Consider the following 23,737-nt stretch of genomic DNA (forward strand, 5'->3'; position numbering starts at 1 on the left):
TAATAACACTCGCTCTGATCAAAGTTATTTTGTTCTTGAAGAACAAAGCAAGCTCTTCACATTTAACTGCTGAGGATGGAGGTGGGGCAGGGACAGTGTTTAGCAGCTGGTCAATGGTGGAGAAAAGAACTCTGGAATTTCTGGCATTTTCTGTAATAATGTTGGAGAAATATTATCTCCTTGCCAGACGGATGGTTTTGTTATAGGTGGTTAGTGTATCTTTGTAGATATTGTAGTGGATAGTGATCTTTGTTTTCCTCCATTTTTTCTCTGCTGCACGGCATTTTCTTTTCGTTTCACTAACATTTTTATTTCTCAGCCATGGGGAGGTTCTGCTTGTGCACTTCTTTTTGGTTTTCAGTGGTGCAACAGAGTCTAACACAGATAATAGTGCATCATTGAGGTTCTCTACCATTTCATTCAGAGAGCAATCATGGTTAGTCGGCTCATATAGAGCAAATTGTTCAGAAAATGTCATCACAGCTGTATCATCTAAATATCTTCTATGGACTAAGAATTCTTTTTTGTTTTTTGTTAGGATAATTTCCACATTAAAATGTATATAATGATGGTCTGAGAGGGGTAGATCAGTTATTGAAATATTATTGATATTTAGTCCAGTTGTTATCACTAGATCTAGTGTGTTCCCGTGCCGGTGTGTTGGGTCTGTTATGTGTTGAGTTAGATTGAAACTGTCAAGGAGATTTAAGAGCTCAATAGTTCTTGGGTCTGCTTTTTTATTTACTTGGATATTTAAGTCTCCGTTTAAAACTACTTTGTCATATCTAGTGACACATAGTGATAATAGTTCAGATAATTCTTGTATGAATATTGGCGTGTGCTTGGGTGGCCGATATATAATAACAAAAAGTATTGATTCGGTTTTGAGCTCTATAGCAAGATATTCATATGATGTGAATTCACTTAGCTCAGTGATTTTGAACAACAGTTTAGAGGAGAAAATAGCTGCGACTCCTCCACCTTTTTTTAATGTCCTTGAAACTTGGTGAAAGCTGTAATCAGGCGGACACGCTTCTATCAAAGTTTCTGTTGCCGTGTCATTGTTTAGCCAGGTTTCTGTTAGACAGATGCAGTCTAAGTTGTTTTCTTTGACCAGATCATTAACTAGGAATGTTTTGTTATTTAGTGATCTAACATTTAGAAGGGCCAGTTTCATCTGTGGGGTATTAACAGATAAAACAGGGGTAGATAAATCTGTTGGAAGAATATGGATAGTTCTGTGACTTCTAACACTAGTTTCAGGTTTGTAACCATGCATTTTACCATGCCATTTTCTGTTTGTGATGATGACCGGTATGTCCAATGAAATAGCATGGTGGCTGTCCTAGCGTAGCTTTTCTTTGAGAAAGTCTCTGTCACTGAGCTGTTCCATCACAAGGGAATTCATCCGGGGGGTGCAGATCTGTGCAGGGCCCATGTCCTTGCAGGAAGCTGTTTGAATGTTCTGTTCTGTTCCATGGGAGGTTGTTTGGGATGCGTCAGTCAGCTTAGACACAACAGGGATAGGGAGAGAAGCTTGATTTGTGGTCAGGAGCACGTGATTGATTTTTGCTGTTAGTAGTCGAGATCCTCTACGGTTTGGGTGGAGTCCGTCAGCTTGAAAACGGTCTGCACAGTTCCAGAACACATTGAAGTTATCGATAAATCTCAGTTTGTGTGTCATACAGACAGATGCCAACCATGTGTTGAAAGATAGTAGTCGACTGAAGGCTTCTTTTCCTCTGCGAAAGCATGCAATCGGTCCACTGATGAATACATCTTGATATCTGTTAAGTGTGTTCAGTAGCTGGGTGAAATGTTTTTTAAGTATCTCAGTGCCAGTTTTGTGGGGTGATGCAGAGGGAAGTCAAAGGTTATCTCTATCATATCAACCAAGTCAAACAGGCCTGATCAGAGCAGGTCTCAAGTTCAATTCTTTTATTGTCAGATGCACAGAACAGCACAGGGTCAGACTGGGCACCTGGCATAACATATAAGTACACAGAACATAGATTACATCTATGATAAGCTAAAATATAGTAAAGCTAATATACAAATAATATACAATATTCAATACAGTATACTAAACCTCTAAATACACATAATACACATAATAACCTATGCCTAAACCTATACCTTATAAACCTATACTAACCTAAGACAAGTGAAGTACAATATTGCTGATAGTGCAACCAGTAGCTGAAAGTGACAGTGTGTAAAGTGACTACATTTAGCAGACGCTCTTATCCAGAGCAACTTACAGTAAGTATAGGGCCATGCTCTCCCGTTGTGTCCTTGGGCAAGGCACTTGCCCAAGGACACAACGTCATTTTGCACGGCCAGGAATCGAACCAACAACCTTCTAATTAATAGCCCGACTCCCTAACCGCTCAGCCATCTGACACACTCTGACTAGTGAGAAGTGTATCATTCTCCATATCAATGTCCATTGAGAAGCCTGATGGCCCTTGGATAGAAACTGTTGTCCAGTCTGCGTGTGCGAGACTGAATGTTTCGGTATTTTCTGCCAGAAGGCAAAGGGGTAAAAAGACTGAAGGATGGGTGGTGACAGTCTCTTAGAATCCTGCCAGCTTTCCTGAGGCATCGTGTTTGGTAGGTGTCCTGTAGGGCTGGGAGCTTCCTGCCGATGATGAACTCAGCAGACCGGATGTCAGAAATATTAATCTATCAAGCATTGCACAGTCAGTCGGTGAACAAGTTAAGAAAGCTTTATTGCTTGCGGCCGCAAGGAGACAAAACATCACACGCCATCGTGATACAAAGTTGTCTGGTTCTCAAGTCTTCATGTAAGACCATTTAAACATATTGGTGAGAAGTCCCCTCCCCTGAATATCAGCTGTCAATGTGGTCGATCCCAGAGGTAGAGTGCACGAGCACGTGGAAACTTACAGAGTTCTCTGACCCTAGGCTTGACCATATGATTCATTCAACACAGATAAGGTTATACACAGTTATTGCACCTCTAGTATGATAATGGTCAACCTAGGTCAGTTTGTTTACGTAAGCCTAGTGTCATCTATAGGTCATGTGGGGAGAGGGTTCTCTACTGACAGGGAATGCTAGCACCAGTATTTTCAGAATATACTGTTACATTCTAAATTTCTCCGACACCGAACCACACTACGTAGGGCCTTGCGGTCCCTGTCTGTGCAGCTCCCATACCACACTGTGATGCAACCAGTCAGTATGCTCTCTTTAGTGCATCTGTAGAAGTTAGTGAGGATGACTGAGTCCATGCTGAACTTCTTCAGTCTCCTCAGGAAGAAGAGGCGTTTCCGGGCCGCTTTGACCACCTTGTCTGTGTGAGCATACCAGGTGAGGTCATTTCTGATGTTCACCCCGAGGAACCTTAAGCAGCTGACCTTTTCTACTTCGGATCCTTGATGTGTAGGGGTGCATGGTCTCCTGTAGTCCACAATCATCTCCTTAGTCTTACTGATGTTGAGGGAGAGGTTATTGTCCTGACACCATGATGTCAGGGTATCAACCTCCTCTCTGTAGGCTGACTCGTCACTGCCAGAGATGAGGCCCACGATGGTTGTGTCGTCAGCAAACTTAACAAGGAGGTTGCCGCACAGTCGTGACTGAACAAGGAGAACAGGAGAGGGCTGAGCACACAGCCCTGGGGGGTGCATGTCTTGGTGATCAGTCTAACCAGAGCAGAGCCGACCGTCTTAGAACAACAATCTTAGAACAACAATTTTAGAACAACAATCTTAGACCAACAGTCTTAGGCCAACAATCTTAGATCAACACATTTAGAACAACAAATTTAGACCAACAATCCTAGAACAACAAAATCTTAGACCACCAGCGTGAAACTAATTAAGGGACGGAGAGAGAGAGGGGGGGAGGGAGAGAGAAAGAAAGAAAGAGAGAGAGGAAGGGAGAGAGGTTGAGAGAGAGAGAGAGAGAGAAAGAGAGAGAGAGAAGGAGGCCTGTTGCTGAAGGCTTTTCCCTTAAACTCAACGGCAAATGTTACATCCGTTCTTTAGGGGAATCACAGCAACATTTCCCCATCCGGATTCCACTGCAGGTGGCAGAGGTTTTCCAGGTTGTTATTGGCCTGGGGGCTTAAGAGAGAGAGAGACCACCCTATCCAGCTCATGGTGGTCTGCATGAGCACATACCAGACACACACAACACTCATACAGCAGAGAAGACACGCGACATGCTGAAGGGTTAGGATTCCTCTGTGTTTTTACTGACATACTACACCCTCTAGCTATCTGGCATCTAGCCCCCTATTCCCCTAGTTTCCGAGCCCCCTAGTTTTGTAGCCCTCTAGCCCCCTAGCTTCCCAGTCTCCTACCTTCCTAAATTCCTAGCCCCCTAGTTTCCTAGCTTCCTATCCCCCAGTTGTGCAGCCCCCTAGCTTCCTATCCCCCTAGCTTCCTAGCTTCCTAGCCCCCTAGCTTCCTAGCCCCCTAGCTTCCTAGCCCCCTAGCTTCTTAGCCCCCTAGCTTCCTAGCTTCCTAGCCCCCTAGCTTCCTAGCCCCCTAGCTTCCTAGCCCCCTAGCTTCTTAGCCCCCTAGCCCCCTAACTTCCTAGCCCCCTAGTTTCCTAGACCCCTAGCTTCCTAGCCCCTTAGCTTCCTAGCTTCTTAGCTCCCTAGCTTCTTAGCCCCCTAACTTCCGAACCCCCTTGCTTCCTAACTTCCTAGGCCCCTAGTTTCCTAGCCCCCTAGCTTCCTAGCCCCCTAACTTCCTAGCCCCCTAACTTCCTAGCCCTAGCCCCCTAGTTTCCTAGCCCCTTAGCCCCCAGCTTCCTAGTCCCCTAGCTTCCTAACTTCCTAGCCCCCTACCTTCCTAGCCCCCTAGCTTAATAGCCCCCTAACTTCTTAGCCCCCCTAGCCCCCTAGCTTCCTGCCCCCTAACTTCCTAGCTTTCTAGCCCCCTAGCTTCCTAACTTCCTAGCCCCCTAGCTTCCTAGCTTCCTAGCCCCCTAGCATCCTAGCCCCCTAGCTTCTTAACCCCCTAGCTTCCTAACTTCCTAGCCCCCTAGCTTCCTAGCCCCCTAACTTCCTAGCCCCCTAGATTCCTAGCTTCCTAGCCCCCTAGCTTCCAAGCTTCTTAGCCCCCTAGCTTCCTAAGCCCCTAGCTTCCTAGCCCCCTAGCTTCCTAGCCCCCTAACTTCCTAGCCCCCTAGCCCCCTAACTTCCTAGCCCTAGCCCCCTAGTTTCCTAGCTTCCTAGCCCCCTAGTTATGCAGCACCCTAACTTCTTAGCCCCCTAGCTTCCTAGCTCCTAGCCCCTTAGCCCCCAGCTTCCTAGTCCCCTAGCTTCCTAACTTCCTAGCCCCCTACCTTCCTAGCCCCCTAGCTTAATAGCCCCCTAACGTCTTAGCCCCCCTAGCCCCCTAGCTTCCTGCCCCCTAACTTCCTAGCTTTCTAGCCCCCTAGCTTCCTAACTTCCTATCCCCCTAGCTTCCTAGCCCCCTAGCTTCCTAGCTTCCTAGCCCCCTAGCTTTTTAGCCCCCTAGCCCCCTAACTTCCTAGCCCCCTAGATGTATTCATCCCTAGCTTCAAAGCTTCCTATCCCCCTAGCTTCCTAGCCCCCTAGCTTCCTAGCCCGCTAGCTTCTTAGCCCCCTAGATTCCTAGCTTCCTAGCCCCATAGATTCCTAGCTTCCTAGCCCCCTAGCTTCCTAGCCCCCTAACTTCTCAGCCCCCTAGCCCCCTAGCTTCCTAGCCTCCTAGCCATCCAGCTCCCTAGATTCCTAGCTTCCTAGCCCCCTAGCTTCCTAACCCTTCAGCTATCAAGCCCCCTAGCCTCCTAGCCATCCAGGACCCTGGCTATATAGCCTCCTAGATATGTGCTACACCTGGACAGGCATGCTAATAAGCAGGAGTGTGTGCTGCTTCAGAACACTCCTGATAACGCTCTGAATATTCAGCTCAGCCATGTCTCATTACAGCAAGGATCAGAAGCAACCAATTATCAGGACATGGTTGTGGAGTGACAAGCCATCTGTTCGAATTAGATAAAACAGAGGTTGTTTTAATTGGCTTTGTGGGATGTAAGATAATGACTTTGTATATGTGAGTGAGGGTGGAGACGCTGTAGGCACAGAGAGAGTTGTAGGACTGGATAGCATATCATCTGATGTGGACATGGCTGCAGATGTGGACATGTTATGTACACTAGTCCAGGTACTGTCCTAAAGCATGGAGGACCCCCCACCTCCAGGCTCACTTACACACACACACTCACACACACACACTCACTCACACACACACACACTCACTCGCACACACGCACACACACACACACACACACACACACAAACTCACTCACACACAACACACTAGATTGGGGCTGAGAGTGAGGAGTGGAAAATGAATTAAAGACAGAGAAAAAGGATACGAAAAGGCGATACGGAGGGCGTTCTAGGAAAGACAGAGGAGAAAGGCCAGGAGGAGAGGGGGAGGCCATGAGGAGAGGGGGAGGCATGGAGGAGAGGGGGAGGCCAGGAGGAGAGGGAGAGGCCAGGAGGAGAGGGGGAGGCATGGAGGAGAGGGGGAGGCATGGAGGAGAGGGGGAGGCGTGGAGGAGAGGGGGAGGCGTGGAGGAGAGGGGGAGGCATGGAGGAGAGGGGGAGGCCATACAGAAACAGAAAGAAAGGGAGAGGACACAGAGGCCAGGAGAAGAAGGATGGACAAACAGACAGGCAGACAGGCACAGCTGCAAACAGAATGAGAAATGTGGCGCACTTAAGGGATTAGGGTCGACTGCTGAGGTCTGCTTTTCACCCACTGATGGCGGGTGACAGGGTAAAGAGGTGTGTGTAATGTGGGTTGTGGAGGATGAAGTGTAGAGCAGCGGAGGGGGTGGAGGAGAGCTGAAGATGGAGTTATTGGGGTTGAAGGGAAGGGGTGAGAGCTGGAGTCGGGGGCTAAAGGTGAGGGATGTGGGAGGTGAGTCATTAAATTGCGAGAGAAGAGATAGATATTATTTGCGTGTATGAACCAAAACCAACGTCACAACTAGACACAATCACATAGATGACACTAGGCTTCGATGATCATTCCCAAAGTATGAAAGACCAGATATGTTTTATTGATTCTGGATTCTGTAGTCAGTGGCCATGAGGAGATGGTGTTCGTGAGTCATGGTTGGTGAGAGTAGGCCAAATATCCAGGGATGAAAGTGATCAATCCCAAACTGTCCAGCCTCCATGTGAGCTGAATTCATCCTTTTCATTTATTTAAACACTGAGGAAAATCATGTTCAAGTTTAATGAAATAAAATGTTAAATACTAGTCCATTCACAGCTCTCTGCTCTGTACGACAGGAAGATGGACAACAGTATATGTTGAAATCCTATCTGTGCATTTCAGTGAGACACAGAGTAACAGGTCACGTGCAGCTGCCTTGAATTTATGATTAAAGGTGATTCTTAATATCACCTTTCTTGTTTCTAGGACTATCTATCTTTTCACGCGTTCTTTTCACACACAATATTCATTGGGTGTGATTTGCCTGCGGCGAGCACAACCTTTGTTCTCTCACATATATCTTATTTATTATTCTCCCCTAAGGAGAATAATAAATAAGAATGTATTTGCTCCCCTAAGGATCCCTCAATATTTGGACTAGATAGACAACGTTGGTGTCAAAATGTTCGTCTTGATCACGATTGCGTTGCTTCTATTGGTATTTACGTTCCGTTGCACAGTTTAGGCTGAACGTAAGTTTTTGTGGCAAAAAGTGCCTTGCGTCAACAAAGGGTACTCAGTGCCTACGTCACAACGTCAGCACACGTTAGCAACGGCGCATGGATACAACGTGCATAGATGTGCTGTTGCACAGCGAGTATCGTATCGTGAAGCCTTTTGACTGGCTTGTTGAAACATCTCCACTCTGTTTGACATGGTTCCCATCCCCAGCATCAACATCCTAAATGCTCCCTGTCTGGTCAAACTGTGTCCTGCTGCCGTGCCCACTGCCCCGAGGCTGGGCATTTCCCATCACACAGAAGCAAAGCCCCAGACCAACCCTTTTCCATTGCCACAAAGTGATAAATCAGTCCATGAGTTAATGCCTGAAGTCGAGTGACTGGTGGTCGGCCCTTAGCATTCTATTACTGATGCTGGCCAATCTACCGCTGCTTGGCCGAGAGCCAATCAGAGAACAGATTTGAGTGTCTCTGAACCTATGTGTATATGTAAGTGTGTGTGTGTGTGGTGTGTGTGTGTGTGGGGGTTGTGTGTTTCCCAATAGCCCTTCACGTCCTCTGCTGAGGGCTGGACAGCCAGGCTGAGTGTTAGATCGGTACATGATGGTATAACAGGGCAGACTAACGGGCTCTGTGGGGAGTCCCTACTAACACGTACCACAACCTTCACACCTGCCCTGCTCACACACAGGGCATCTACTGGACAGCTGTGCTGGAAACACTCAGCGCTGCCAAGCACACACCAGGAGTGCTCTTACGTAAACACACACACCCACACACATTCCCTCTCACACAAACACATGTTGTACACAAACACTCTCTCTCTCACACACACTCTCTCACTAACACATACATACACTCTGTTTCTATTTCTCTCAAACACACTGTCTCTCTCTCTCTCTCTCTCTCTCTCTCTCTCTCTCTCACTCACTCACTCACTCACTCACTCACTCACTCACTCACTCACTCACTCACTCACACACTCACACACTCACACACACACACACACACACACACACACACACACACACACTCACACACACACACACACACACACACACTCTCTCACTAACATACACTCTCTCACACACACACACACACACACACACACACACACACACACACACTCTCTCTCACTAACATACACTCTCTCTTTGTTTATCTCTCTCTCACATACACTCTCTCTTTCTCTCACACACACAGACACACACTCCTCTATTCTTCTCTTTTATTTCGATTGAAACAGCAACATGTAGGGCTTGGGTTCCCAGGGGCACTAGGCTCCACAGCTGGCAGAGATAAGGAGTTCATTGTCATTATCGGTGCCTAAAAGACTGCTGCCTGCCATATGAGAGCTATTTGTGGCTTTTGTGTGTCTATAAATGGCAATCACTGCAGCTATGCACACACACCCAGACCGACGCACACACAACAACACCAATGCACACACACCCACCCGGTTCACACACACACGCATTCACACTTACAGCCACAGACGCAGCCCTGGTTATACATGACCAAGCCCTGATGAAGGAGCTGAGTAGGGGAGGGTGAAGTGCTCTGCAGAGCCCCAGTGGACATGCCCAGCCCTGGGGGTGCCTCAGCCGAGAGCGACCCCAGCCTGGAGGACTGGAACCAGAGGCTCTGGAAGGTAAGTCACTTTTAGCTTGCGCTTTATCCGACCTCTGAGGAGTGAATGTGTGTGTGCATGTGATTGAGTGTGTGTATGTGTGTGGGGAGGGGGCCCAAATAGAGAACACAGGAAGCAGCAGCTGCTCAGGTCTTAGAGTGTGCATGTGTGTGTGTGTTTGGGGGTGGGGGGGGAGTGTGTGAGAACGCCGCCAGATCATGTGGGTGCCTGTTCCCCCTGACCTTCAGGAGGATTGATTTGAACTGGTTTTTGTCTCGCTATTGTCTGACCTATCCACGCCCAGATGACTTCCAGCTTCTCAACGGTGTGGAACAGTGGTGTGAGTCATGGGCAGGTCCTGGGCTGCTCCATATCATGCTGGGTGGGATGAAATCTCTTCACAGCGCCTCTGTGTCTTAAACCAGACCATGTCTGATTCAATCAGAAGCTAGCTGCCTTGATGAATAAGACATGCAAGCCTTCTGTGTTTACTGTGTTTAGTTGATGTGAGATGTAGCTCTGCTTGAGGTGTCACAGCCACAGAAACAATCCAGGCAACAATTCTTGAGCGAAGCTGCTCCGAAACCAGTGGAGAACCAGATTCCGTCATCCAATTAGTAAAGTCTCCCACTGTCAGGGTACATGTGAAGCTTGGCAACTGCAAGTAACAGTACATCTTCTGCCAACATGTTTCCAACACAAAAACATGATGGACTTATAACGAGCATCTTCACTGTCATGGTTTCTGGACCTGAGCAGTGGACATGTCAGTGTCGGCGTGGGCAACAGACCTGGTGTGCGGAACTGAAGGTGCGACTGTGTCGTAGCGGGGCTTGCTCGTTGAAGAATAAGTCAGGTCCAAACTCTCTCCTCCTCTCCAGCAGTCTAACGGCTGCCGGACGCCCCCACAAGCTGCGAGCCGCAGGAGAAACGAGCCTTAACGAAGTCCTGAGAGATTCTCAGAAAGACGGAGCTGGAAGGAGAGCCTGGGAGTGCTGTGGGACTGTCAGTGGGTGTGTGTGTGTGTGTGTGTGTGAGTGTGTGTGTGCGAGAGAACAGAGGGACTCCCAGAGCTGTCAGCGACCAGTTAAGCGGACACAGATACAATGTCTGTACCTGTACGTTTCCTTAAAGTACACCCTAGGTGGTGAACAGAAACCTTATGGGCTGAACAGATCACATTTTCTTATGTGATTTTGTGGGTCTAAAGGAGCGCACTTTTCCTCAGACCTGATGGACAAAAAAAAACTCCCTTACCAGAACCCCCCCCCCCCCCCCCCCCCCAGATGGCAGACGCTGTATCTCTGTGATGTGTTGACTTTAGAGGGAGGGGCCGGCATGGGCTGGAACCACACATTCTTTACTCGACCACGCCCTGCTTTTTATGATCTCCCACACAGGAAAGATGCAACATGCTACAGCTAGTGTGTGGGTAGGTGGGTGTGTGTGTATGGGGTGTGTTTGTGTGGGTGTGTGTGGGCAGGTGGGAGTGTATGGAGTGTGTATGTGTGGGTGTGTGTTTGTGTGGAGGTGTGTGTGTGTGAATAGTTTGTTGTATGTTTCTCTGGAGAGCCTTGACAGGCGTCATGGGAGAATGAGGGGAGTAAAGGAGAGAGAGCCTTGGTCTGTTTTGATAGCCCACCTCCAAAATCTTCACTCCAACACCACTCAGCAACGTAAAGGCTCTGTGCATTCATTTTAGCGCCAGCCCCGAATGTCAGTAAGTAGGAGGGGTTGGAGGGGTGTGTGTGTGTTTGTGTGTGTGTGGGGGGGGTTAACCCAGCGTCCTTGTACGGCTCGCACGTGCCATTTGAACGGCGGGTGTGTCAGTGTACACCCAGTACGATCACCTACTGCGAGGGAACACAGACTTCTGTTGGCAGGGGGCAGACCTGCCGCTAAAACTGCCATATCTCCTTGTTGTGAACTTGATTTGTTCCACCTAGTACGCCCATAGGAACGAAGTGAATGTCTTTTTATTAAATAATTATGTTTTTCAATATAGCCTTCATCAGATTTACGGCGCATCGCAGAATGCATTTGGTGAACCAATTGCACAACAGAAGCAAACATTCAAACACACCGAGAGGTAATAGGATATGGAAGAGCTCCATGATCCCTTCTAAGGGGGCCTGGCTGGCGGGAGACAGATGCCTGCCATAGCTTTTCAGACTATTTATTTATCCGCTGCCGTGGTTACCTTGGAAATGTAGTCCCGGAGGTTACCATGTGGGAACACGCACAGATATAAACAAGCTTTACCAGCCCAAGCTGGTCCCCCTCACACCCACAATGCTTCCTCTCATTTCACTCCACAAAAGAATTGTGCGAAGAAATGTACAAAGAAAACAATTATCATGAATGACTCAATTTGCTTTGCATATCCAGCGATCAGAGCCCGAAATCAGCCAGTTAGACCAATTAAATGAGTAGTCCTGAGTTTATGAAAGGAAAAGCCAAAACAGCCAAAAGAACTCAAAGCACAATAACAAAAATATATTGCAATGTCTACCCTGAGAAAATGGAAAAATGCATTGCATAATAGTGCAGTCTTTGTGCCAAGTGCTAAACTTGAAGTCCAGTTTGTGAGCGCACAAAGTCATGGCAACAAACTTGCGCAACCCCCTCATTCAAACCCCCGCCACTCCTGTCAGTCACACAACCACAGCCAGAGGGGCGTTGCGTCTGGTGACGGCTGCAGTGGCTGTCATACGGCTGAACTGACCTCTCCCCTCCTTGGCTGAGAGGGAAAAAACAACAAGCTTGCCTTTCATCCTTGGAGCGTTCCCAGGAAAGACTTCTCACTGTGTGTGAGAGAACACACTTCCTCCGCACCCTGGACACAGATCGCTGCTTCCTTAGATCTTAGTCAGAGTAATGACATGTGACATCATAGATTGCCACACATACACATTCCTCCGTATGGGAGCATTCATCTGAGGCCGGCCTGACCAATCGTAATCATCAGCCCATCGCCTCTCCACTCTGAGGTAATAAGGAAGCTCTTTCGGGGCTGACGTGAAGCAGAGTAATATGAGGGTAAGCTTTGGGGCTCTGGGATCTGCACACTGGACACAGGTGCCATAGTAACACCACGACTCGTCATTCCAGCTAGGGCTAGGCTGCTGGCGAGGCTGGCAAATCAGCAGCTTGGATTCTCAGTCTTATCCAGGCGTCCTCTTATCGACCAGTGACTGTACTGCTACGCTGGGCGGCACGGTGGGACTTGTGACTGTGTTGTCACCTGCCGGTGGCGGTGAGGTGTAATTGTCCGCGAGCTCTCAGGTGACGGCATAATCACGGCAGGGTGAAGCCAACAGCGCTCACCTCTTCTCTGTTCAGACCTTTAATATCCTGTCTTGTTAAGGCAGTATCCAGCGCAGGCGCCCAGGGCATTCTGGCTCTCCATCTCTTCCATCTACATTTACATTTATTCATTTAGCCGACGCTTTTATCCAAAGCGACTTCCAAGAGAGAGCTTTACATAGGTCACTGATCATAACAACAAGATAGCCACAAAAACATTGCGAGTAGCCAAAACATGAAGCACACATTGTGAACAACCAAAGTAAGTGCCAAAGGGAAGAACCATAAGAGCATGTAGTTAAACAAGTTACAATTAAACAACATGAACCGCTATAAGTGCAAGTGTACCTGTGGAAAAAAAACAAAAACAAAAAACAAGCAACAATAGCGTCTAGAAGGCCCCTCGTCATGTTTCACACGCATGAATGTGTAGGACCAAGGGAGCGTCTGTTGACATGACACTGCTTGTTCACTGAAGTCAAAACACAGGTCGATTTACAGTCACACGGAAGAATTATCTGGATTTGTTCCACACAAAAAAAGAACAAAAAAAGAAACGTTGTACTTAATACCACTTTATCAGTTATCCATGTTTGTTTTTATACCTGGTTCCAGTCATAGCATAGCCTCTGATCTTGTCCCCAATTTATCCAGAGAGCCAGATATAAGACAGCTGACAGCAAACATGGAAGTCATAGTTGTAGCAATATTCTCCAAAGAATATTCCCACGTGTAGTGCCAGCGGACTAATCAATCCTGTGATTAGTCTAAAGCACCTGCCCTGTATTGACCTCCCCTGATTAGCAGTGTGCTGGTGAACGTTTCGCCTCAACATCAGACCACCAGTTTCATGACCTTCGTCACGGAGGACAGAAGGGCCGTGATTACCCCATGTATCAGAGATAGTACTTGATGAGGGAAAGTGATTAGAGATACTCCTCTTCCTACACGGAGAGGTTCCGCCTGTGGTTGAGCCGGCTTGCGGAGATGGACACAGCCATGGGTGCTCCCTGCAGAACTCACTGTACCATCGGGATTCACACCATATGATTCCAAATGATGGAATGACATATGACACTATAATCAGTATCCATGCCTCTCAGTATCCTCATCACAGATTATAGCGATAATACGTCGACACTATACATCAGTGTTCTATGATATACTGAATTGTCGACACAATAATTCTGCTATAAGGCTGTATATAACAGGAGTCAGGTGGCTGAGCGGTTAGAGAACCGGGCTAGTAATCCGAAGGTCGCTGGTTTGATTCCCGGCCGTGCAAAATGACGTTGTGTCCTTGGGCAAGGCACTTCACCCTACTTTCCTCCGGGGGAATGTCCCTGTACTTACTGTTAATCGCTCTGGATAAGAGCGTCTGCTAAATGTAAATGTATATAATCAAGAATTTAATTATAAAGCTGTGTACAATCACTAATACTGTTAGAAGGCTGTAAATGAGTATCCTGTATGTATCATCAATGAGTATACTGTATGTAACACTTAATTCTTTCTGTAATGATCTCTATAAAATATATATATAAAATAATAACTACTAAAGAATGGCTGGTATTTCTAGGAACGCTCTAGGAGGAATGATACTGGGCACAAAGATACAGTTTGAACATTTGACATTTATTCACAATTATCAGTATGTGGTGTATGTAGTGGGTGTAGTGTTTTGTAGGGCAATACTCAAGCACTCAAGAGTTATTGTCCATGAAGAAAAAAAAAAGAAGAAGAAAGTTATCTGCAGACCTACTACCCGGGTAGTGTAACTAACGTTGGAGATCTCACGTAAAACAAAAAACATGAATGCAGTCCTATCTGTTTTCTCTCCCAGTCCACGTGCGACAGGAGCAGCATCCACCGGATGACGACAGGACTTCAGTACGATCAAATCCACAGTCAATTTACACTGGGGAAAAAACCCCAATCTGCACATAGCAACAGTAACAGTTCAATATTAGTTATCAATTCAACTTATCCAAATATCACAAAATCATCTTCCCTAATTGTATCCCTTCCCATGGCAACGCTGCAACATAGCCATGCTACAGCGAGAGACAACAAAAAGGCCCGACTACAAAATGCGGCCGGTTCTCTCATTTACTGTTGCTAATTCGCATTTTGTTCAACAAAACCACGCTAGTCTAAATCAGTCCCCCAGGATTTCGCAGGCCTTTTTTGTGATAGTTGCGGGCTAAAATTCCTGATTTCGCGGGAGCTTTTGCAAAAAGTTGCGATGAAAGTTGCGGTGTTTTTTTAGGTGTTTGTTGCGATGAAGTTGCGGGAGCAAGTGAAAGTTTCGATAAAAAGATGCGAATTTCCCTCTTTGTAATTTTAATTGAGTTATTGGTTGAAAATTAAGTAATTAACAAACATTCATCAAAGAATAAAACCATTGAGAAATGGTCGCCTAAATAACCTTATCAAAATGCCAATTTCATCATATCCAATTTTTAATCCTTATCCAAGCAGGATTTACATTCGCATTGAAGGGAGGAATCTCCCTTTTTTTAACAAAAAAGATTGAAATCTCTGTCTGCAATACTGCTCTCGGCCTCTACGCAACTCGGCGCTCACCACGCTTGCCAGGCATAGACAGAAGAAAGCACACGCAGCTATTGACTGGTTGGGAAACACTGGATACAGGACTGTTAAAGATCCTGTAAAGTGGACCTGGAAACGAGTTTTAAGTTCGCCACATCACAGAATAATGTGTTATTAACTACCCATCCAAATTCGAATGAAAAAATAACACCGACAAGTATGTTAAATTAGGCTTTGAAATCATGAAAAAATCAGCAGTCTTCTCTCCCTGAGACTGGGGGGGCGTGTCGCCTGAAGGAGCTGAAGCTCCGCCCCTAGCTGCCTAGTGCCTACCTCCAACCCAGATAATGGACGCTATGTCAAGCCGAACAAAACCGTATACAATTAGTATTTATTTGTTCAATGAGTGAAACATACAGATGCATATAAATGAAATGTTCCCCTGAGCTGTAACAGTAAAAATGGACACCAGAGACAGCAGACAGTGAGCTCTCCAACTAGGCTACTTCTAACACATTAGCTACCATTTCACCAAAATACCACCATTCTACACCGAGTAGCCTAATATCAATTTAGCGGTTAGCACTAACTCATAGCAGAGATACCTCTGGAAAAGTTATCTAGTATAATTATAACAAGCACACAGAACTGAGTGATGAACTGCTGGCGGCGGTGTATGGTCCAGGTGCGACCGGAGGATGAACGGCCGGAGGGGCGATGCTCGATACGGCTCCGCGCTGCAAGAGAAGCCGTGTGTTGGTGAACCCCGTCGGTCTCTGGTCCATGTTAAAACTGTCCGCTGTGAAATGGTCTGTGCAGAGGCGGCTGTTGGAGTTTATCCGAAGCTTTCCATGAGCGTGTCTCTTCACAAAATATATCCACCTATTCTTCCTTTCATTAGCAATAGTGAACTTTAATGGCGTTGCAGCGCAGCTGTAGTTCTTGCATCCAGGGAAGATGCAGTTGCGGGAGGTGGGAGACATCCTGAAGCTAGCTAGCTAGCTGATATAGCTACAATAACAGTACAGCAGGAGGAGCCATTCAGTGATCTGACGTAGATAGGGCGAAATGACGTAGTTAGGGCATTTTCTGGCTCTGCCCATTAAAACCTGATCTGAAAACGGAAGAGAAATTGTTCTTCGGTTTAACTCCACATTTCAGTGTGACAAAGTTTTAGCCCTTGCACATGCTTTCAGGAACTAATTTCACACGTATATAATGTACTTAAAAGCAAAACATGGAATTTACTTTACAGGATTTTTAACTGTGTTTTTCGCCTGGAAGTCTCTAGAAATCTGACATCTTATTGAACAAAATTAAAAAGAGTGAAAGAGTTCACAGACACCAGAATGAACGCGTTCACAGTATCGTTCATCAGGCAGTAATACAGTAGCCTACGTTCAGTTCACGTTCACCAAAATTATGAGAGTTGAACTTTCGTTCAATGAATGCGGTCAGGCGCAACACTGGATGTAACCCCTACTGGAGAGAGTTGTGGGAGACGACGAAGATTGGTCAAAGTTGCGGGGAAATTGCGGTGATTGGTTAAAAATGCAATGTCGCGCTGAATTAGCTGGGAATTCCTGGACGGTCTGCTAAATGCAAAACATACCCCAAATTTAAAAAAACAAATTTTTCTTTACAATAGGTAGTTAGCGTTACTCATTCTAGCAGCACAATATCACCACGTGTTACCTGGCACGTTACCATAGAGTTAATATTACTAGAGGAAGCAACTTTTGTCTTCCAAGATGGCGCCCCCATTCACTTCTATGAAAAGTGCTCAGTGGCGCAGTGAGGCAAGCGAGAGCGCGAAACCGGACCGCGTCATCTTTCCACTTCCGACTCTTCCGGTCTAGCCTTAAACAGTGGCTCTCTTTTTTCCTAGCTCCGAGACTTGTCATGCACACTTGCAACTAGCTGTACACGTCATACTTTGCGACAACCAGTCGCAAGCATTTATATGGTTGCGAGCGTGTGAGCTAAGGCATTGCAGTGGCAGAATGGGGTACAAGTCCGATAAGAATCAGAGACATGATGCAAACTTTACGGAAATGTATGCTGTCACTGTATAGTATTCCTTTCACTTGGTTTTTAGAAATAGGCTATAGGGCTAAATATAGGGCTATTCTAGATGGAACTCATCACATATGTTTTTTTTCTTGTGATTTGAGTATGATTTCCAACGCATTGTATCGGATTAAATAAACGGTTAACATGAACACCTATAGCTCCGTCGTTGTTCTCGCCAGGCAAAGAAAGCTTAATATGCCTCTTTTAAAGGCAAATGTTAAATAAAGTATATTTTAGACACACTTCTCAAGCTTTTATTTATTACATTATTTCCAAGTCTTATTAGATCACGTTATATCCATTAATAGGCGTTTGGTTTTGTAGGGTTGAACATATAAAACACAGGCAACATGTCTACACTGATATGTAATTTTTTATTTTTTTTGTCATTTAGCAGACGCTCTTATCCAGAGCGACTTACAGTAAGTACAGGGACATTCCCCCCGAGGCAAGTAGGGTGAAGTGCCTTGCCCAAGGACACAACGTCATTTGACACGGCCGTGAATCGAACTGGCAACCTTCAGATTACTAGCCCGACTCCCTCACCGCTCAGCCACCTGACTCCCTTAAATTGAAGGCAGTGTGAATTTCGTGGCATTTCGTTTGAATATACAGTTTCACAGTAAGCTATGGTAAGTCTGCATTGTGGCAGATTTCTGTTACCAAAATAACTATTAACAGAACTAGGCCTATATACAAGACGTTTCCATCAGATATAAGTGGGGGTGAAACATAGTCACTGAGGACCTTCATTGTCCCACAAAAGCAGTCTGGCTTGATGACACGATTAAAAAAAAGAATAATGGGTGTGTTTAACAAAACCAAGACTCATTATATTAATATAGTTTCTTATTGTGGTTATCAGTTAAAGTATTAATCTTCGTCTTTGCTCCAGATAGACATGTCAACAATCTATGCTCACGCTTAACATAATATAATATTTGACATGTCATGAACGTAAAAACTTTCTTGACAGAAAAATCAAATCTGTTTTAAAATAACAGGGAATAAACTATATTAACAACATTTCATGTATGTGTGACAACCATTAGCTAAACATGCTACAACAGGGCAGGCAACTCAAGCCATTTCTCCCTGTGCTCATTCAATATGGCTCATCCAGCTCCAGGTACATCGGCTATCGGCCAATGTGAACTTTTGTGCTCGTGCCCTGTTAGTATCCGCGAGCACATTTGCAGGCAACTTTTATTGACGTAAGCAAATAAATGAGGTGCTAGTTTACCCATTTCGGATTGGTTTCAAACTTAGCAAAAATCTGGAAAAATTCTTATATGAAAAAGCTATTAGTATGAGGCAGGTTCGAGAATCGAACAAAAATTATTGGGGGAGATAGTTTTGTAAATGTTGACTGGAGTTAATAGAATAAAAACGACCGGAAGAGCCGGAAGTCCAACAAGAAATGCAATACCACCTACATCCACCGGGGCTGTTGCTTCAAGCCGAGGGGCGGGGGCTTGCACGTTACATATGAGCAAAATACATTCTGACCATTTCAATAAAATACTAAACTATAATTTCACATATCAGTATATATATACATCTCTGATTGGTTTTAAACTAATTCTTTAAAATATATATGGTTTCCACTCAAAAAATATATTTCTGTTCAAATTCAATTATATTCGTTTCGACCATGCTAGGGCTAAGCTACAACATATCTCCACGATGTCACGTTAAAAAGAAAACTTACCGAAGACATCGGATGAAAGAACAAAACTAAATGTAGCTTCCACTTCTTATATCATTAATTCTTTGCAGATGAAAGTAACTTTACTATCTCAAAAATGATTATATTATAACTTAATTCTTTGATTTTGCTTCTGCGTGTTCGTGTTTGTGTCGACAACTCAGCTCTTTTCGTATGCTCTCCTTCTGTGCTCAAGAACTTTTTTTTTTTTACCCACACACTGTTACAGTGTCCACTAGTGGATATAAAGGGGTATTGCACTAGCGTGTCATATTAACCAAAAACAATGCAGCTCCAATCATGTAATTATATTCATTACATTTACAGTTAGTCATTTAGCAGACGCTGTTATCCAGAGTGACTTACAGTAAGTACAGGGACATTCCCCCGAAGCAAGCAGGGTGAAGTGCCTTGCCCAAGGACACAACGTCATTTTTCATTGCCGGGAATCAAACTGGCAACCTTCAGGTTACTAGCTTTAGCCCGATTCCCTAACCGCTCAGCCACCTGACTCCCACATATTCGATTACCTTTTCTATGTGAAAGTTACATATGTTACATGTATAATCAGTACATGTAGCTGTATACAGTTTCATCAGTGTTCCTTGTGTTTCGTAGTAAAGCCAAGCTGTGCTGTGCAGAGTTTGAAGGTCTCTTCACAGAGCGGGATCCCCGCACAGGAACACAGAGGCCTCGTGGAGCGTCTGATTGTGTATTCACGTCATTCACTCAAGGCATGTCCCTTTCATCCAAGATTAAGACGCATACATGTCTCCACCCCCTAATGCGTTTAACACACACGTCTCCACCCCCTACTGCGTTTAATTAACCAAAGCCGTCTTTAAGAGCATCCACAGGCTGCTAATTGACAAGAAGGCTTCTGGCACGCTGCAGTATTTGGGTGATTTGGAGTTAAACAGGCTAGGCCCCTCCCACCACCTCCAGACCACACGCTGAGTGGGAGAAATACAAACAAGGTTGTTGATTGTGCACTTGTTTGTGGTCTGATAGAGTCTTGACTCAAATGGCTGCTAGGTTTTGTAGGGAACACTTATAGTGGAGCAGTGTTTCATGGAAGCCAGCCATGTTTAGAAGTACTTTTCTCCTCAGGGGGCCAGCGGTCCTTATTGGCGCCGTTTGAGGGCTATCCGAAACCCCCCGTTTTATTAGAGAGAGAATGTCCCGCAGAGTCGGAGCATTCTGTCTGCAGACTCAACATCTGAGCTCAGATCGGCACAGCGAGAGATCACTAAACACCTTTCAACACTCCAGTTTGCATATTGATTCCTACAATATGAATCCTAACAACAAGAAAGCTACACATGGGATTACATTTTTTGGGGGCTTATAAACCGTTGAATTCATAATAGTCTCTTCCTGTCCTCCCCTTTTGATTGTTGACATCCATACAGTACACACACACTCTAACACAAAACATATATCACACACACGTTAAACACACGCACGCACGCAAACACACACACATCGAGAGTGAGAGCTCTGATGTCTGTATCAGTTTACAGTCTCTCTCACAGCACACAACATGCGTGTGCATGTCACTGGCGGGCCAGAGATGTCCATCTCCCTCTAACTTCATTAGATGATGTCATGCCTCCTCCTAGCAGCTGGCCGCCTCGCTCTGCTCCACAGGCGAGGGGAGCACGGTGTGACCCTGTTAACCGGAGGCCTGTTCCTTATAGCGAGTTTACCAAATAAGCCAGGCTCATGTCCGTTGGTCGGACTCATTTTCGGATTTGGTTCCATAAAGCCAGATTCATGTGTAGTTTGAACTCAGTTACTATGGCAACTTATGCTACGAAACTAACCTGGGGCAGGCTAGCTGCGTTCATTGAACGCGTTCATTGAACATGTTAATTTTTATGAGAACGATGAACTGAACGCAACTTAATGACAAATAATGGTGAACACGTTCATATTATCTGAGGTCTAGCTAAAACTTGACATTACATTACATTTAGCAGACATTTATCCAGAGCGACTTACAGTAAGTACAGGGACATTCCCCCGAGGCAAGTAGGGTGAAGTGCCTTGCCCAAGGACACAACGTCAGTTTGTGACCGGGAATCGAACTGGCAACCTTCGGATTACTAGCCCGATTCCCTCACCGCTCAGCCACCTGACTCCATACGTTACGGAATGTTCTCCTTCTCCTGAGGAGAGACGATGTCTAAATCGAATGCTTGCACCATGTCGTTGCTCAGTGCCTAACCTAAACCAACTAACTCCACTTTGCACTACGTTACCCATGATTCATCGCACACACGTAGACCAAACAAATGTAGCAGAGCGTTTTAGACATTAGCTGAATTAACATCCGGGTTGTAAAACAAGGACACGGGACCATCAATGCCTGGACCAAGACGGCACCGCATGTCTCCCTTTGTTCTTCTCTCACTCTCTCAACCTTCAGAACCACAACCCCCCCTGTCACAATAGACAAACACGGCACAAAACCCAGAAACATATGCAACAGAATGCTGAGAAATTCTGTTTTTAACAGAACCAGACACACAAGGCCACCCCAATGCACACAAAGGACAACCCACGCTCCCCCGAACACACCAGAGATCACCGACACAACAAAGAGCAGGAAGCCCACACACACACTCCGGCCAACAAACAGAAAAACCCACACACTCCCCCAAATGTATTAGATATACTAATACATGTATCAAAGAGCAGGTGGCCCACAGACAGAAAAAATCCCTCCACTCTCCCCCAAATAAACCAGAATGACTGATACATGTATCAGTCATATCAGGTGACCCCTTCATCCTCTGCCAGGAACCTTGGGGTTACCATGGACGACGAGCTCTCCCTCACGGCCCACATTGCTGCGGTCTCCCGGTCGTGTAGATTCACCCTCTACAACATCCGGAAGATCAGGAGATACCTGTCTGAGCACTCCACCCAGCTGCTAGTCCAAGCACTCGTCCTCTCCAAGTTGGACTATTGCAACTCTCTGCTCGCTGGTCTCCCAGCATGTGCAACCCGCCCTCTTCAGAGGATTCAGAACGCGGCAGCCCGCCTGGTCTACAATCTACCCAGACGCTCCCATGTTACCCCGCTCCTCATCTCTCTCCACTGGCTACCTATCATGGCCCGTATCAGATTCAAGACCCTGGTATTGACCTTCCGAGCAGTGAACGGGACTGCACCCGTCTACATCAAGTCTCTCCTGCAGCCTTACACCCCCACCCGCCACCTACGGTCTTCTTCAGACAACCGCCTGGTGGTCCCACCGCTCAAGACCGCCCGGTCCCAACACAAGCTCTTCTCCTGTCTGGCCCCCCAGTGGTGGAATCAACTCCCCACCTCCATCAGAGACACTGACTGTCTCTCCACCTTCAAGAAAAGGCTCAAGACGCACTTGTTCCGGGAGTACAACGGTACTTAGGAACGGTTCGCTTGACCCGATGTTAGTTTCCTCAAGGATCACAATGACTCTTGCTTAGAGACTTGTTGCTCTTGTGGTTAGTGGTAACTGATTTAAATTTTTGGTTCTCACTGTGATATATTGTTTTATTACTGTTGCTTGCTTTTTCCCACAGGTACACTTGCACTTATAGCTGTTCATGTTGTTTGGTTGTGACTTGTTTAACTACATGCTCTTATGGTTCTTCCCTTTGGCACTTACTTTGGTTGTTCACAATGTGTGCTTCATGTTTTGGCTACTCGCAATGTTTTTTGGCTATCTTGTTGTTATGATCAGTGACCTATGCACTTTGTAAAGCTCTCTCTTGGAAGTCGCTTTGGATAAAAGCGTCTGCTAAATGAATAAATGTAAATGTAAATGTAAATGTATCAGAGAATACATGAGGATAAATGAAATGGACAAATTAATAACAAATTCTGGTGATCGCCGGTGAGGCAGACGTCTTGTAGGCGAAGCAGACGCCTCAGTTGAGGAGGCAGGAACGGTAGAGGCGCCAGGTCACCGACAGGTACACCAGACCCAGGGCCGACGCGTGGAGGCTTGAGGCGTTCCCATGCGTCGTCGCACCACCGCAGGGCTTCCTCCAGCTTCCCAGTGATCCACGGGAAGAACCTGTACTGCAGCTGGAGGTGGCGCTGCCTCTGGGCCCGGTGGGTCCGGTGGAAGAGTTGGAGCTCCGCCCGCGTGGCGAAGGAGATGATGGAGCAGCGCTCGCTGACGCCCTCCGCGTGGGGCCGTCCATCTTGCCCTCCTCCACGTGCTTCTGGCTTTCTGTCGATTTGCGCATCGTGACGTTCCTTCTTATATTCCTCTTTATCTTGAACTAAAACGAGAAAACTCCCTTCAGGCACAACGAGCGTAATCAACACTTGTGCTACCATAACTGTGAAAAAACTAAACTAGCGCGGAGTTAGCAACGGCTAACGCCAACCGACTGCACCCGACAACGGCCCATCGACGTAGCGTAGCTAGCAGAGCCACGACAGGCCCCAACAAGAAAAATAAAATGAAAAATCCATCCCATCCCACCACTGTCACCAATGTAGCCAAGCGTTTGCGTTTTAGACATTAGCTGAATTAAGATCTGGGTTGTAAAACAAGGACATGGGACCATCAATTAGTGATGTGTCGTTCGTGAATGATTCGTTCATTTTGAACGAATCCTTACAAGGACTCGGGAGTAACGAGTCCTGTCAAAGAGTGATTCGTCCCGCGCATCGGGACTGTTGTATAGGCTCGTCCAAGTAAACAGAAATGATTCGTTCATTTCCCGACTCGGTCTTTCTACGAGTCTTTGGATCATTTTTCACGTGA

At 46.1% G+C, this 23,737-nt stretch overlaps 1 protein-coding gene across 1 annotated transcript in view; it reads left to right on the top strand.

Annotated features, from left to right (window-relative positions):
- Positions 1 to 9,256: 9,256 nt before the first annotated feature.
- The window catches only part of mlip (muscular LMNA-interacting protein), a 51,802-nt gene continuing 37,321 nt past the window's right edge, over positions 9,257 to 23,737 (top strand). The window contains 1 exon segment of the mRNA XM_067236352.1: positions 9,257 to 9,347. Coding sequence (XP_067092453.1) covers positions 9,276 to 9,347 — 72 coding nt within the window. The 5' untranslated portion in view covers positions 9,257 to 9,275.

The sequence above is a fragment of the Osmerus mordax genome, chromosome 5 (assembly GCF_038355195.1).
Source record: "Osmerus mordax isolate fOsmMor3 chromosome 5, fOsmMor3.pri, whole genome shotgun sequence".
NCBI classification, from domain to species: Eukaryota; Metazoa; Chordata; class Actinopteri; order Osmeriformes; family Osmeridae; genus Osmerus; species Osmerus mordax.